The following is a 14,231-nucleotide window of genomic DNA, read 5'->3' as shown; positions in this document are numbered from 1 at the left end:
TTTTTCCACTGTTCTCGCGGCCGGCCACTGAAACAAAGTGGAGGAGGGGAGAGAGGAAAGTACAGTGGAGCTTAGAAATGATGCACACATAATTATGTTGCCTTTATGACTCAACGTATAAATATGTCTGTATCTTTTGTGCTGTGGTGAGACGTGCAGTTTTTATTTTTTTTTTTATACAATTCTCTGGCAAAAGCATATCTGATTTATCATTGTGACTTTTGTGTGTGTGTGTGTGTCCGTATGCGTGTGTGTGTGTGTGTGTGTGTGTGTGTGTGTGTACTGTGAACTCACTGTCTTGCCAAATCCCTTTGGGGGAGTTTGAACAGATTGTGTTTTCCATCTGGTGAAAGTATTCAGGTTACAGATACAGAGGGTTGGCTTCACTCAAAATGACCTCTAAAGTCCGGGAAGTGCTTACAAATTTGACAATTTCTGATGTGGCTGTCAGTTGTAAAAACACAATGCAATCTCCCAACTCTCAGCTACCAACCTATCTGTTTTCTTCATCTTTCCCCCGAGAACAAGAAGAGTCAGTGGCGAGGGAGACTGTGATGTGGCTTTACATAAACATGTCCGGCTGCAGATGAACCATGTTCACGGCAGTCAAGAGGTTGCTTCCTTTTGCGTCACTGTTTCATTTGAGTCATTCAAGTGGTCATACCAGATTGTTTTGCATCACTAGCATGGATAAATGGACATAGTGTTCAGATGACTCCTTTAGACTGAAAGGTAAACTAACCAAGGTTCAATGATGCTGTGTTTGTGCCTCATCGGGGACATTCCCACTTCAGGATCAGCGTTTGTTGAGGATGTTATCATTATTAGTAATACAGTTTTAAGAGTCATTTGGATTGAGTACACTTTTGTTTATGGTTTCCTCTGGGCACATCTGCGGACAGGTGGAGACGGTCTCGAGTACAAACTCCCACTCTCTTAACCCTCACAGTCTCCAGCTCTTCAAACACCTATACCTGCCTTTCTCCTTCCGACAAAGCAGCAACATGTCCAACATCTCAGCTCTCTCTTTTACTCCTCACTCAGTTGATACCAGAGACAACATTTGTCACCGTAGTCAACTCAATACTAGTAGATCATAACTCTTGGATTATTGATTTACTCTCTTTTTTTCCCCTGATTTTTAAAGCACATCACTACACTGAGTCAATTTGATCGCTCTCTGTGGCCTCAGGGTCAGCATTTTTATGTCATGTTGCTGCTTCCGCCCAGGAAACTGCTTACAGCGTCTACTGCAGTAATGTTCTGTGAGGAGTGCACTTCTTTCTTGTCCTCTGTCTGGCCTTGGTTAACACTCTTCTTCGATGTCAGGATTTTTACCAAATTGTTTTCCCGTTGTCCTCTTGAAAGTGAATGCCGTCAGGACATATAAGATGTTAATTTGTGATGGCTGGTCAGTTGGCTGATTGACCAAGTGGAGGCCATGTCATTCAATTAAATTATTTATTCATATTATTTAAAATGCATTGATTAAGTTCTTCATTTCTTGTCACAGTGCGTGTGTTCCATCCTCCTCAGCTACGCCAACAGAATCCCTCAAAAATGTTGAAATTGACAAAGGATTAAATAACTCATCACTACACCAGACATAATAGAAATGTGCATGGATGGAAGCGAGCAGTGCAATACCACTGAAGTAATGCCATCTATTTAGGAAGTTAACCAGTGGAAAATTCCTTAGTTTGCAGAACTCCAAACTTGGCAGCATCCCAGGAAGTAATTTAAAACTCTAACAAGCCTCTGGGATTAGATCCACTCATTTTCAAAATGAAAAATGGATGAGAAGCAGTCACGCTCATTGTCTGCTCTGCTGGAATGATAATCATGAAAACAGTGACTGGTTTGACGTGTACGTATGCATTCAATTATGAAGAAAACATCTTAATCTACTAAAGACTGTGGCTGCGTTGCGTGTCTGTCCCATCCTGTTGTTTAAGTTTTGAAGACATGCTTTTGAGCTCCTGTGCTGCTGCTGCAGATAGGGCAACCTGAACGCCCCCGTCTTCTCTTGTCCTCTCTTATCCGGTGGTTTTCTGGTCTATCTGGGCACCAGCTCTCTCCTGTGACTGGCTCAAACACTTAACACAGACTGTAGGTCATTCACCTCGTGCCAAAGGGAAAGCACGGCTGGAGGGCAGGACAGCCGCATGCTGCCACACCAGCTCAGGTGAGGTGAGTGCAGGCCATTCACGAGCTCGGGGGGGCTTTCTGCCTCTGAATATTTTGTTTCGGTCAACGGTGACCTGTGTTTTTCCTCTCGCCACTTGATATGTGATGTGGCCATTTAAAATACGGCAGCTGGATTCTTTTTGATAACAATGTTTTAGAGCTTTTCCCTATACGTCTGTTTATTATTCACTGAAGTGTCACTCAGTTAAAAGCCTCTGTGATCATAAGACAACACTTGTGTAGCATGATGTATTTATGATATGATGTTAAGATGTAAAACAATCTTCTGCTAAAAATGACCCAGACCAGTAAGTTGTTTTGATCAGGTTATTTTGTGAAATCCCTCCTTTCACAAAATTGTAACGTTTGGTTTTATTTGTTTCTTTGGGTTTTGTTTATGCGAGTGTCTGAAAATGGCAGCCGCTCAAAACAGATGACCATTGTTACACAGGTAAACCTGCTCTGGCAATGAGTTTGTGCCGTCTGTTCATGATTGGGCCTTTAAGCAACACTTAAGTAGATGCTTTTCTTTTATCATGGAATGCAGGCTGCATAGCGGAGCTCACACTGGGTGTTTTTTTTTGTTGTTTTTTTTACATTACAGGACCCCGGCCACTTCCCTCTCCGCAGGGTTCAGGTGATTAGGGAGCCGATCTATTGGCACGATCTCGGTGCATTAGTTGGAACAATATGTTTGTCGTCGGAGCTAAGTAATAACTAATCTTGCATTACATTAATACCAAGTCTGGGGTCCGGAGCCTAAGTAACAACAAATGCTTGTGAGAGCTCATTTAAATGACTTGAATGATGCCCAATTAGCGTACTATAATGAGCAGCTTAACAGTCACTTCTTCATTATTCACAGTTTGGGTTTTTTCTAAATAATTACCCAGCGCTACGTTGCTGTTCTTCTGGAAGAATTGTTTCTCTGTTCCCTCGACCTGTGGTCAATATAGATAGCTAACGTTTATGGAAAGTGTTGAAGAATCTTCCAGATTTAGTTAATCCACAGACCTGTTTAAACTTTGCTTTGGACATCTGTTCTTTCCTCACACCAGACTGCATGAGTATGTGTTAGAAATATGAAGTATGGATGGTCAAAATAAGTTTTTTTTTGTTTTTTTTTTGTCAAAGGTGAAAATCCCTGCAGTATGGCGATGAATTATTCATCCGAGTTTAAATGCTGTGTATCGTTGACACTGAGTCGTTAGAGGGGGTTCGACTGACAGTAGGGTATATCAGTAATCACTGGCAGGGTTGAGCTGGAGAATCCAATCTGCTAATGGGCTTGATGGAGTGTGAAATTTAAAGGGGAGGTAGGTATCTTGCTGTGTGCCCTTTGCAGCTGAAGCCACGCTCTCATTTCGCCAATAAGATTGAAGCTGCAGTGTGGTGACAGTAACTCGGTCTTGATCTCAGCTGTGGCTTTGATGAGACTTCACACTTTTAAAGGAAAATAATTACTCTCAGGCTGTAGCTCGAGACATTTGCCTCAATCTCTCCTCTAAGCAGAATGGAACCTGAAAAAGTGATACTCACTGTCATCAGATGGTTATCACCTTAATGCAATACGCTATTGGCCTCTATTTGAATTCAAATGCAGCGTTTGTTACCAAGGCTGTGAAAGGCGGTGCCAGGGTATTGTGATGCATTCCGGGCTTTCTCATCTCCTCAGTAGGTCTTGTCTCGGGGAAGACTGTCTAAACATCTCTATAAACACAGCGAGGAGTAAAACGTGGCCTCTCAGTGGAGTTGGCCTTCTAAATATAGGCTGGCGTTAGTGTCAGTATGGGCTTAGTATTGATGTTTGTGCAGTTTTCAGTGGCAGATGTCGCGGCCTGGTGTTCACGGAAGGAGATTTATGGGAATAGTCCTGGAGTATTTGACACCGTAAAAATCGAGGGGAGGGCATTACAGGAATCAATGGGATTAATTTGATTAAGATCTCATGTGTAATCTGACTGGATGCGCTGATTGTAGGGGGGGGGGGGGGGGGTCTGAGATGAGAAGGATTTTGAAGGTTTAGCTTAACTAAAAAAATCCAATGGTCTTTATCACACATCAAATATGTTCAATTAACATTTCATCAAAGGTCTCTGTCTTATATTTAGTCTCATTTGTTTGAGAAATATATACGATATTTGCATTTCAACTTAAATGCCTACTTTTTTGTTGTCTTCTCTGACTATAAAAGGGACATCTAATCTAGAACATCAGCTAAAAAACCCTACTACTATTGCCTAACGATTCTGCATAGATATTAGTATTACAGCTGCAGCTGTTGTGATTTAGGTAATGGATAATGTTTGGAAATGGATGCATCACTGTACTGTACGGTGATCCATTGCCATCTGCCACATTCTGTGGCTTTTAATCTACAGTACAACACTTTATGTGTTTGTACCTCATACCATGTATCTGGATGAGTTTATCACCTTTCTCCATAGCCTGTCCTCAATCCCAGCCTAGAGTTGTGTACAATAGATTCCCTAAAACCGTGCCTCTGTGGATAATTAAAGCCAGGAGACAAGGGGATTAATTCACAATCCCTGAGAGTCTTTCCATAAACCTGAAACAGCGTCTCCAGGACGACTGCTGTGCCTGGGGGAAATGAGTCCTAATGCCGCCGGGCGTGCATTTGCTCACTTCAATCTCCACTGTTGTCTGAGAACAATGACACTGCGGATTAACCGGCCTGTCTCCGGCACGGAGGTGGATGATTTGGCAGGGAGCGCAGCCCTCTGTGAACCTCATGGGGGTGGGAGAAAGCCTGCTCTTCGTTATTTGGTCACAGCCTGCACATATCACTGCTAATATGACGCCAGTCGACACTGTGTGTGAAAAGAAACGTCCTCCCATTGTTTGTTTAATTTTCCTCAGTCAAACCAGAGTGAAAAAGAGTTTCATAGAATTGTTTTGGATATGGTTTCTCAGTGCCTAAGGCCTTATATGGCAGCAACTTGGACATAAGTACTGTCTGTTCTTTTCAGCGCTCAGTCAGTTCCTGGAATCAAATAAAAATGTGAAGAAAAAAGAGAAAAATGTCCCCCTGCAGTCAGCCTATCCATCTATACTGCGCGGCATCTAACATACTTGTCTTAACTTACTCTTTATTTGTTGGTTTGTTTATCATATTTTATTGTAATTTTCTATTTTTGAATTATGTCTTTTAATATTGCACTATGTTTATTGTTACGCACCAAATCACCAAACCAAGTTCCTTGTGTATGTAATGTACTGCGCAATAAGCTGTTTCATCTGGTAGCTTCTTCCTATCAGCGGTGTTTTTTGGAAAGGCTGTCCGTATGAGTGCTGATTGTGAGTAGTGCTTATGTCTCAGGGATTTGGTTGGAGTGAATTGGTGTTCTTTGCGAGAGCACAAATTAGAGGAACCCTTTGACCTGTGGAATTTAAACCTGTCCTCTGTGCGTGCCCTGTCTTGCCGGCTGTGATCTGCACCTTTTTCTTATTGCTGTCATTAGCCTCTAATCCCAAACACAGCAATGCTGCTGTGCATCCTCTACGTCCTGCAGGGTGGAAGACTGGCCTGTATCTACCAAAGCCCGCTCCACATTCTTTCAATAATACTCTACTAGTAAAGAGAGACGTGAGCCAAGTGTTCTTTTTTACTTCGCTTCTATTGTGCTCTTCTTCCCTTTCTCTCTTGTCTCATTCCTCTGTCAAACTGTTAGAGTGCAGGAGATAAAAGATCTTTCCCGCAGATGTTTTGGTTGTGTTCTAGAAGAAAAAATAAAGCTGCCTTGAAACTACAAAACAAGTTTATTTTCTTTAACAGTTACGGGAGCTTTTATCAGGGTGACACACTGAGGATTTGCAGATTCAAACTTCTACCATTAATCACTCCACTGAACTCAGTGGTTCTCCCAGCTTCTTACTCCTCTGGGTTGGTCTCCCCTCCACCACACTAACCTCCAAGCACACATGCAGAGGGCTGTCATTTTCTTGCTGCTCCTCATCTGCCCTTCCTATTCAGAGCTGCGGTGTGGGCCGAGAGGATATGCCTTCTTCCTCTCTTCCCTTCCCTTCCCCTGTCGTTGTCATCTCCTGTTCAGATAGGGATTACAGTGACACCCCTTTGCACTTCTCTCCGCCCTCTGCTTCTCCTGAAACCTTCATCGCCTCCCTACCCCCCCCCCCCCCCCCCAAAAACGCCTGCATAGAAGCCGGGGCCATAAATTCTAGAGACGTGCTGGTGTTAAAAGCCTGTAAAAGTGAGCGCCCTGTCTCTGCGGAGAGGACTCCTAGCTTATCCTCCAAAGAAATTGGGCATTTAGTAGGAATCCCATAAAGCGCATTCCTCATAAAGTGTGACTGTTTGGTTATTTTTCTCTCTCCTTGGCCTCATTAAAGAGCTATTACTTGTTCAAGGTGCCCCATATTACTCCATTGAGACAGTGTCAGTGTCTCACTGTATCATATCTGCTAGCTCTCATTAACTATTCGCCAACGCCAAAGCACACCGTGTGATAATCGTCGTTGGTGACATCTGAATTTAACTTGGCTCAATTACTCATGTCAACGGTCAGGTTTCTGAGTTCATACTCTCTCTTCATTGCATGAACCTTCACCAGCCATGTGCAATACGCTGCTTACATTTCTATCCTATAATTTGGAGTCCAGACAAGCCGGCCTTCCTGTTATCCAAACAGACACACTGCTGTTTCCCAACTCTATTTCTGCAAGGAAAGGGTAAACAGATTAGGGACAAGGAGAAAGGAATGATGTGTTTATATATTTGTGTTACTTGCTCTAGGCCTTCCACGAGTGCTTTGACTGGGCCTCCACGCAGCCTACTCTGTCTGAGCAGCAGGAAAAGCTTGAGGCAACTTGGCGGCTCAGACTTGTGCTCCATATTGTGCAGTTGCCTTACAGTCCGTCTGACATGTGCTATCTCTGTCTGTTTCAGTTGCCTTTCTGGGAGACATCGCTCTTGACGAGGAGGACCTGCGGTTCTTTAAAGTGGACAGAATAATCGATTTGGCGCAGAGAACCGTCCAGATCGTTAATAATACAGACACAGGTAACAACGACATAAACCACAAATTCAAAAATTACAAGTTGAGGTGGAAGTCCCTCGTTGGAGTGTTTAAAGTGTTTTTCAATTGGCACTCTAGATTAAATTTAATTGCAACAAAACACCTGAAATGAACACGGTTCACTTTCCAGAGTCGGCAGCAGCACCTGTCGGATAGCAGCTTTGTGTCTTTCATGAGCTGTCTTTAAATGCCTACAACATTCCTGTTATCACTACACATTGCTACACTTGTATAACCATGTTCGTGAGCAATTGAAAGGCTTTGTCAGCCTAAATGTTGCTCTTAAAAAACACAACAACCAGTATTTAAGCAACAGCTGTAAGTCAGCCGGGACCAACAAGCATCCCAATCCTATAAACTACAGGTGAACACGAACCAACAAGTCTGTGCATGTTGCTGTTAGCGCTTGAATAGTGATAGTTTGCTGTCTTTCATTATAGATGAGCATGCTGAGGAAAGGAAACATTTTGCCAGATTAAAATATGTTTCAACTGCTCTCAAAATATCCATTGGGCAATATTGATTTATAGACTAAGTGGTGACCCCTGAGGCAGAGAGTTAAGTGGAGACTCATGGCTTTGGACTGCAACAGGGACAAACTGTGTGTACACTCATCTCTAAATATCAATTTGTCCACTTGAGCAGGTTAGTCACTGCACATCTAATAGTTGTGTAATAGTGTTAAAAATGAAAATCACTATCAGTGCAGTTGCATAAGACTGTTCTTTACGATCCCGCACTTCAGTATATACACCAGATCCAATTCAAGGCAACCTTTATACATTATTGTATCTACCACATTAGGCGACCGCAGAGGTCCTCTTAAATCCAGAATACACACAAGTCAATGGAACGTTTCAGTCATCTATTGTATAATTAGGAATGAACAATTTAAGTATCTTTAAGGTTAATCAACTTTTTATTTTTAAACAAATCAGTACAAAAATTTGCAGTAAAATGATATTCCTTTAACACTCTACACCCACTCTTTCATGATTAACTGTTAGTGGATGCAAATAATTTAAATCGTTTATTATTAAACACGCTATCCTTATTTCAGGAAACAAGAATCATAACTTAATTTTTTATTTTTTCCATACAGTGTCAATTAATAAAATGTTTGGATTCAAAACCTTCTCAATGCTGTCACCTCACTGGACTATGAACTTAAACCTCATAATGAATCATAAACCTGCTTTTCTACAGGTGTGGTCGTATCTCTTCACAGGATCCCAACTCTTATTTTTCAGCCCTTGTTGTCTCACCAACATAATCCAAGAGCATAAAGAACATGATCAGAATAACAACCAATAAAACCTCTGACCTAAAGTCCTCCCTGCCTAACTATAAACGGAGGTGGTAGATTTGATCATATTATTGTAATTAACACATCTTCCTCAAGTTTCGTCTCCCCAGCACTATTTCTTATCAGCTAACCGAGCAGATTTGGCTGTTATCAGACTTCTCCTCAACACGTGCACAAGTGTTCGTGCTAATTGATCTCACCAGGCTGCTAAGATTTACTCTTGCAGACTGAAATTCGACAGAACACATTGTTCTAGCAAATTTTAAAAAGCTGTGCAAACTGAGGCTCACATGTTAATCACATTTACTTTGAAAAGACGAGGACTCGTAGTCGCACGGCTTCAAGTATTGTTATGGAATAACAGTCCATGGGCAGGATGTACTCAAACCAGATGTACATGTACTTTGTTTCTACAGAGATGCTTATTGTATAAAGAACAACTTTATTGTGAGATCGAATTCTTTAGGCCCGTGGCCTTCGTCAGGGTTATCCAGATGACGTCTCATAATAAAGTTGTTCTTTATGCTACAAGTGTTGCTGGAGTTTTGTCCTCGTCAGACTATTTCACATATGTGGCACTAAAGCAGGGGAAGTTGTGCAAGAAACATGTTTCTGCAGCGATCGCATAAAGCTCCTCATTGGATAAAGGTCAATATGTTAATTCATTATTTAAAAATGATTCATCATTTATTAACCCCCGAATCAGAGACAATGGAGGGTTCCACAGCTGAAACAGATTCAACCCAAATGTGAGAAACTGAGTCTTCATGTGGACAGAAACCTGCAGTGTCCCAATACTCTTAAGCACATCAACTTCATCTATTTATTAACATTTTGATGAAATGGAAAAAATATAGAAAGAACAAATATAAAGGTACAAGAGCACATTGTCTTTTTATATGAATGTTCATTGTGTAGCTCAAAATCATGACTTTTTCCCAACACACCCATTAAATTGCTGCACTACGTGAACTGTATCTAAAGGTCAGGAGTTCTCTGCCTTAATCATTAGACTTCTGAAGTTTTTTAATGCTACACACACTTACTGTTCCTCCTTATAAGGAAAGGAGTCAACTTTTTAACAGGGTATATTTTTGATCAATGATGTCATAATGCATATTCAAAAGTCAGATTTTATTTCCTTCAAAGGCCGCAAATTCTTCAAAATTATAAAACCTGGATGTGGGTAAAATCACAGGAAAACAACCCCGATGATGATGTGCAACTCTGTATTTCACCATCTTTCCTTCTTCTTTTTAAGTTGCGACAGGAAATAACACTTAGAAGCGTCACTTTACTTCCTGATGTAATGCAATCCTTAATAAATGTTCTAGAATTAACGTCAACATTGTTTTTTGACATTGACATAATGAGAACACGTCAGTGTGACACGTTTGCCTTTTTAGATGAGTTAATTTGTTGTCCTAATGACCCAATGTCAAACATAAAATGCCAATTAACAACACTGGATCTGTTGCCACAAAACTGCATCTTTAAGTCAGTCAATTGAAAACCAACAAAGAAACGTGTATACGCACTCACCTTTTAATTTTCTTGAGTTCAAACATTTTCTGTAAAATGGGTTTGTACCAGATGATGGCAGTTCCATTTGCTTTAATGTTCTGCAGCACAGTGAAGTACAGATTGTGCTCTGTGTGGTTCACATGTGGACGTTATTATTATCACCAGGTTTAGCTGGGAGCTTAGTCTCCATGGTTACTCTGCATTTATGTGCGTTTGAGTGACATTGAAATGGGGAAATTAATTTGGAAGAAGAAATAATTGAGCTTCAAGAAAATCCATTTGTGCAAAAATGAGAAGACAATGTTATTTGAAGAAACGTCTCTTTAAGGGCGTAAATGTAATTTTAGAAATGATAAATTATAATGGATTTCTGAATGGCATCAAACCTTGAAACAATGTCCTGTAGTTTTAGGATAAAAGTCTCTTTTCTGAGGAACTATTTAAGGGTAAAGTATATTTGCTCTTTATAAAAATGTCCGACCCAGAAATGTAATTTGTTTCTGTTGTCTTTGTTTGAAATCTTAAGGATCAACCAACCAGAGAAGCCAAAATAGCCGAGGTTCACTCCGCAGGAAAAGGGCTGCCACCTCCAGACCTGAACGTGTTTGGCCTGAAGGTGTTATCCCCTATGTCATCAGCGGAAACTTTAGTGGTAAGTAACAACGATTTACTCGTCCTTTTTAACCAAGAATGTATTCACGTACATGAAAAATAATCTTGAACTGAGAATTCCTCCAAATGAGTAAAGAAATAAAGAAATGCACTGATGTAATGTGTCATCTAGTCCGGGTAATTGTTCAAAGGCAAAATAAGTAATGCAATGTTTATGTGATTGATACGCAATTCTGAAACTTTATGAAATATTAATTAAAGTGTAAAGGTTTATTATGATGCCACATGACTTCATTTCCAGTAACTCTCTATTCAACTCTATGTCTTGAAGCTGTTTCCAGCTGTCGCCGTTTCTATTCAGTACCCTTTTCTATTGTGTGTGCGTGTGTGTGTGTGTGTGTGTCAGCTCCACTGATCTCACCTTCTCTTTCGTCCTATTCAGGCAGCCAGCGGGCAATATTCCGCCAAGCCATGCGGCACTGGGAGAAGCACACCTGTGTGACCTTTATTGAGAGGACGCAGGAAGAAAGCTATATTGTCTTCACCTACCGACCATGTGGGTGAGTCAGTGGGGTTTTTAGCTCCCACATGAAGGAACTGAACAATGGTCAGCCTCTGTTGAGCCTTCGTTATCTACAGCTAATTATTTAGCGCCTACGTACTTCTACATGCTCCCTGCTCAGCAGCCTTTCACCATTGTTCATCCCCTGTGTGAGTGGTTATTTCAGCCCCCTACCAGTCCTGAGAGAGACGGCCATTCAGTGGCCAGGAATGTCCTCCTGTGTCTCATCATCACTCTGCATCAGTCACTGAGCACTTGTGTCAAACATGGTGAACAGAGTTGCATCCAAGGGAGAGACTTCCTCAATAACTCTGTTTACTGCACTCCACTAAAGTTATGCTCCGTGTCCACTCAGAACTCTTCTTAAACAGACACTCAAGAAAAGAGCTGGTTGTTGACAACCTGTTTGGGTGTGCAGGGCTATTTTATTTAGCGATTAAATACTTTGAAATTTAGGCACTTGCTGCTGTTGGGAACATAAACCCGTTCAACCTTTAAATTTGAGGAAATGATTTTGAGGGAAAAGATGGCAGAGCTGTTAGGAGACGTATTAGAGAGGTTCCCAGAAGATACACGGACCTAAAACGTTTCCAGTTCCCATGTTATAACCTCACACAGATTTAAACCACAAGCTGAAACCATTATGTCATTATACACAATGTACCTCTCCCACTGATATGTATCATTCAACACAAACCGCTTAACAGAAAGCGGATGCAGCTCATGAAACTGAGCTTTTTTCTAGCCAACTGTTGATTGCCATTTTTATCTTGGTAACATGGCCTCTGGAGCAACAGGGATGACATTATCCACGCAGGCGGCAGCGGTTAGCAGTGGGAACGTTTGACTCTGCTGCATATTCAGCAGGCCCCCATCTGTCCTGTGCAAAGTTCAAGGCGTGTCTCAGGAGAGCCTGGCCAGGCTCGCAGTAATTAAAGGGCGGCCGTCTGGCCCACAGGGCCGTGATGTGTGTTGCCCGTCCTCCCAACTCCCACACTGAACCTTTCATGTCATGCTGAGATGGAGCGCTGTAGCCATCCAGCTTCCACCGTCACACTCAGCAGTTGCATTGGCAGACGGATGAATGAATGTCACTGCTGTATGTGTGGATGACAGGTCACCTCCGAGAGCTCTCCTGTAAAACAGACCAGAGGTTGTTGAGATAATGTTGCTCTCATTACAAGCTCCATTTTATATGTACAGAGCATGTATATAGAGCCAGGGACACATTCCTTCTTCTTCTCCCCTGGGAAATGTCACTTTTTTTTTAGTCTTCCTCTGTGGTTTCCACTTGCTTGTTAGTTAATTTTTTCATTTACTAAAACATAAAGACTGGGCTTCGTTAACACTGCCTGTGTGTGTGTGTGTGTGTGTGTGTGTGTGTGTGTGTGTGTGTGTGTCTGATTCACAGGTGCTGCTCCTATGTGGGTCGTCGCGGAGGGGGCCCTCAGGCCATATCCATCGGGAAGAACTGTGACAAGTTTGGCATTGTGGTGCACGAGTTGGGTCATGTGATTGGATTCTGGCACGAACACACGCGGCCTGACCGAGACGAACACGTCAGCATTATCAGGGACAACATTCAACCAGGTAGGAGCCCGGGTCTCATTGTTCCCTCAGCAATAATGTTGGAAAGATGCAGTAAGAGTCAAAATAATAAAAGTAACACATTTGTACACACAGAAAGTCTGGGCTAGGATGGTAGAAACAGGAAAAAAACACCAGTGGGGTATACGCTCATCCTCAGCCTTCAAGTGTTTATAGAACTGGTCAACGGCATATAAACAGCTGATCGTGACAGTCAGTATCTGGGCCAGCTTTTTCAAATTGTTGTCATCCTAAAATGCATACAATCTTACTGTGAAACATTAGCTGTGTCTTGTATGTGTAGCCCCATTGTATGATCCATTTTTTGGAAAGATTAAACGGTATTCACCTTTTGACATGAATACATAAGGTGGCACAGTATGACTCTGCCTCATATTTCAACTGAGCTTTTTCCTTTCACAGGACAAGAGTATAACTTTTTGAAGATGGAGCCGGGGGAGGTGGACTCGTTGGGAGAGGGCTATGACTTCGACAGTATCATGCACTATGCCAGGAATACATTCTCCAGGTAGGAGCCAAGTTCCACTCCATACGCCCCAGACATGAAAACTAGTCTTAGATCGAGTCAGGCCAAGCTGTTTCCCGCTCTGCTGCAACCTTTTAACCCATTATCTTTATTTTCCATTTCTGCTCTTGTTTTTTTTTTTACGAGTATATAGATCTATAATGCACCAGGTCTGTCTATGGGCTGCTGCTGAGTAATGTGGCAGTAATCTTCCCAAAGAGAAGAATGAAACACTAAATTCTCCCTGATAATAAATCACTAGAAAACTAACATGCAGCCTGAGGACAGAAAGTTTAGAAGAGTCTCACTGTTCTCTCAATGTCTATCTTGGATCTGAATTGTTTCCTCTCTGTTTGAGTTCAAGTACAAAGAGATAGAAACTGTTTTCTTGGGAGAAGGTGGGTCTTTAGTTTATATATTTATAAAGTAGGTCCTACAGAAAAGCCAGTGTTTAGAACAAAGGACTCTCTTCCTATTGTCTGTTTCTTTTGGCAGACTTCTTTTTGCTCACATTGCATGGGGCTTTAGGGAGAATGGAGGAGCACTAATGTGATTTATGTAATATTTGGATAAGATGAAACTGCCCATTGCTGTAATGGAAAAAAAACAATACACTTGCATGAAGTAAGCTGTAGCAAGAAATCAGACGTGTCTGGTTCCATTTAGCTTTTTCCTTTGGGACTTGGAGTGGATCAGAGTAGATCTGTTGGTTTCACATCTAGCTGAGTTGTTGCTTCATAAGTTTTTACCTGTTTGTGCATCCAAAACAGAATCAGTTTACTTTTTTCACTATCATTGTGGCTTCAGCAGCAGTAGCAGGTCTGAGCTGTGTTTTAAATTGTGAAAAACTTAAAATGATTTAAACTATGT

At 41.6% G+C, this 14,231-nt stretch overlaps 1 protein-coding gene across 1 annotated transcript in view; it reads left to right on the top strand.

Moving 5' to 3' along the window:
* bmp1a (bone morphogenetic protein 1a) overlaps positions 1–14,231 on the top strand; it is a 32,106-nt gene that overhangs the window by 785 nt on the left and 17,090 nt on the right. The window contains exons 2-6 of the mRNA XM_031849205.1: positions 7,115–7,228; positions 10,601–10,726; positions 11,129–11,246; positions 12,660–12,838; positions 13,259–13,364. Coding sequence (XP_031705065.1) covers positions 7,115–7,228; positions 10,601–10,726; positions 11,129–11,246; positions 12,660–12,838; positions 13,259–13,364 — 643 coding nt within the window. The remainder of the gene's footprint in view (positions 1–7,114; positions 7,229–10,600; positions 10,727–11,128; positions 11,247–12,659; positions 12,839–13,258; positions 13,365–14,231) is intronic.

The sequence above is a fragment of the Anarrhichthys ocellatus genome, unplaced genomic scaffold (genome assembly GCF_004355925.1).
Source record: "Anarrhichthys ocellatus isolate YVR2014 unplaced genomic scaffold, GSC_Weel_1.0 scaffold9, whole genome shotgun sequence".
In the NCBI taxonomy this organism is placed as follows: domain Eukaryota; kingdom Metazoa; phylum Chordata; class Actinopteri; order Perciformes; family Anarhichadidae; genus Anarrhichthys; species Anarrhichthys ocellatus.
The sequence above is the reverse complement of the archived record's forward strand: the minus strand, read 5'-3'. Positions and strand labels throughout refer to the sequence as shown.